General features: G+C 35.3%; 1 protein-coding gene across 1 annotated transcript; it reads left to right on the top strand.

Moving 5' to 3' along the window:
- The first annotated feature begins 453 nt into the window (after positions 1 to 453).
- On the top strand, positions 454 to 1,445 carry LOC112095204 (probable tRNA N6-adenosine threonylcarbamoyltransferase). The gene is made up of 2 exons (XM_024176886.1): positions 454 to 605; positions 785 to 1,445. Exons 1-2 carry the CDS (start codon positions 501 to 503, stop codon positions 1,133 to 1,135), a joined length of 456 nt encoding a protein of 151 aa, XP_024032654.1. The 5' UTR covers positions 454 to 500; the 3' UTR covers positions 1,136 to 1,445.
- Positions 1,446 to 1,596: the final 151 nt, after the last annotated feature.

Here is a 1,596-nt window from a genome sequence, read left to right as displayed (position 1 = left end):
AAAAAAAAAAAAACTCATATCACATGTATTAACTTCTGCAGAGGTTGCCCTTAGTACCGTTTATCAAACTTCATTTACCAGTGTTTAATTAACATTGTTTGAAGAAATTGCTTTGATGCTATCAACTTGTGATGCTAAAAATCTCTATTTTTTTCTTTCTTTTTTTCTTACTGTTGGTGGTTGACTTGTTTCGAGTAATACATGTATTAACTTCTGCAGAGGTTGCCCATAGAACCGTTAATGAAACTTCATTTACCAGTGTTTTATTAACATAGTTTGAAGAAATTGCTTTGATGCCATCAACTTGTGATGTTAAAAATCTCTTTCTATTTATTGTTTTCTTTCTTTTTTGTCTTACTGTTGTTAGTTGTCTTGTTTTGCAAAATGAATCTGTAAATGATTCTTATTTTCAAGTTTCAATTTGAACTTTTGTGATTTTTTTTTTCTAGCTTGCTAAGAAAGGAGAACAGTTTATAGACATTCCTTATGTTGTCAAAGGAATGGATGTATCTTTCAGTGGACTTTTAAGTTATATTGAGGCCACTGCCGAGGAAAAGCTCAAAAATAATGAGTGCACCCCTGCAGATTTGTGCTACTCCCTGCAGGTAATGTACCGTGATTTTTTATCTTCTTTTAGTCGTATTGGTAAAAATCTTACCAGCAGAAAAGTTTGTACTTGTAATAAAACATTTCACTTTAAAAAGGGTTTTTATGTCCTAAAGAGTTGGAATGGAAATTGTACTTGTACCTACAATTTGATAATTGAGGTTATTAAATGTTGCAGGAAACCGTTTTTGCGATGCTTGTGGAGATCACAGAACGGGCAATGGCACATTGTGACAAAAAGGATATTCTTATTGTTGGTGGTGTAGGCTGCAACGAGCGGTTGCAAGAAATGATGAGAGTAATGTGCTCGGAGCGTGGTGGAAGGTTGTTTGCCACTGATGATAGGTATTGCATTGACAATGGGGCCATGATTGCTTATACTGGTCTTCTTGCTTTTGCTCACGGCGCATCGACCCCACTAGAGAAATCGACATTTACCCAGCGGTTTCGGACAGATGAAGTCGAAGCAATATGGAGAGGAAAAAATGAGCCTGCAAACGTGAACGGGGTCATGGCTGGGAGCGCATAGATCTACGAGGTATGCGGGTCTTTCTTTTTATTTTTATTTATTTTAAACTTTTTGTTTATTTTCTAACCTCGCTGCAACCAAGCTTTCCATACTAGACCTGGCGAGGGTATTTGAATGATCGTTGAGAATGTTGTAATTTAAGCATGATGGTTTGGTCATATTTGTACGTGGGTATGGCCGCAACTGTATGGAGTTTCGCTAATGTTGGTGTAGATCTTATTTTCGGGGACAGAAAGTAGTTTGTATTAGGAAAGGAAAAATTCAGTCCCAAGAAATCTCGTATATGGTAATGCTTTAAATTTTTTATTTTTGAAATTCAGTAGTAACAAAGGAGTTTCGCTATCGTTGATTTTTAAAATTTAAATTTTTTACGAGAGAAAAACACTGTAACAAATTAAGAATTATAATTTTAAATCAGAGCAGAACTCTCGAAACAAAAGGAGCAATATGAAAATTGCGTC

Source organism: Morus notabilis, unplaced genomic scaffold (genome assembly GCF_000414095.1).
Source record: "Morus notabilis unplaced genomic scaffold, ASM41409v2 C11426053, whole genome shotgun sequence".
In the NCBI taxonomy this organism is placed as follows: Eukaryota; Viridiplantae; Streptophyta; class Magnoliopsida; order Rosales; family Moraceae; genus Morus; species Morus notabilis.
Note: the sequence above shows the minus strand (reverse complement) of the source record. Positions and strands in the feature narration are given on the sequence as shown.

What these genes read in the sequence shown, in the direction of transcription:
- LOC112095204 (XM_024176886.1), top strand. Translation starts at nt 501, where the DNA reads ATGGATGTATCTTTCAGTGGACTTTTAAGTTATATTGAGGCCACTGCC. An exon ending in ATTTGTGCTACTCCCTGCAG is followed by an intron (nt 606 to 784) that starts GTAATGTACCGT and finishes TAAATGTTGCAG; the next exon opens with GAAACCGTTTTTGCGATGCT.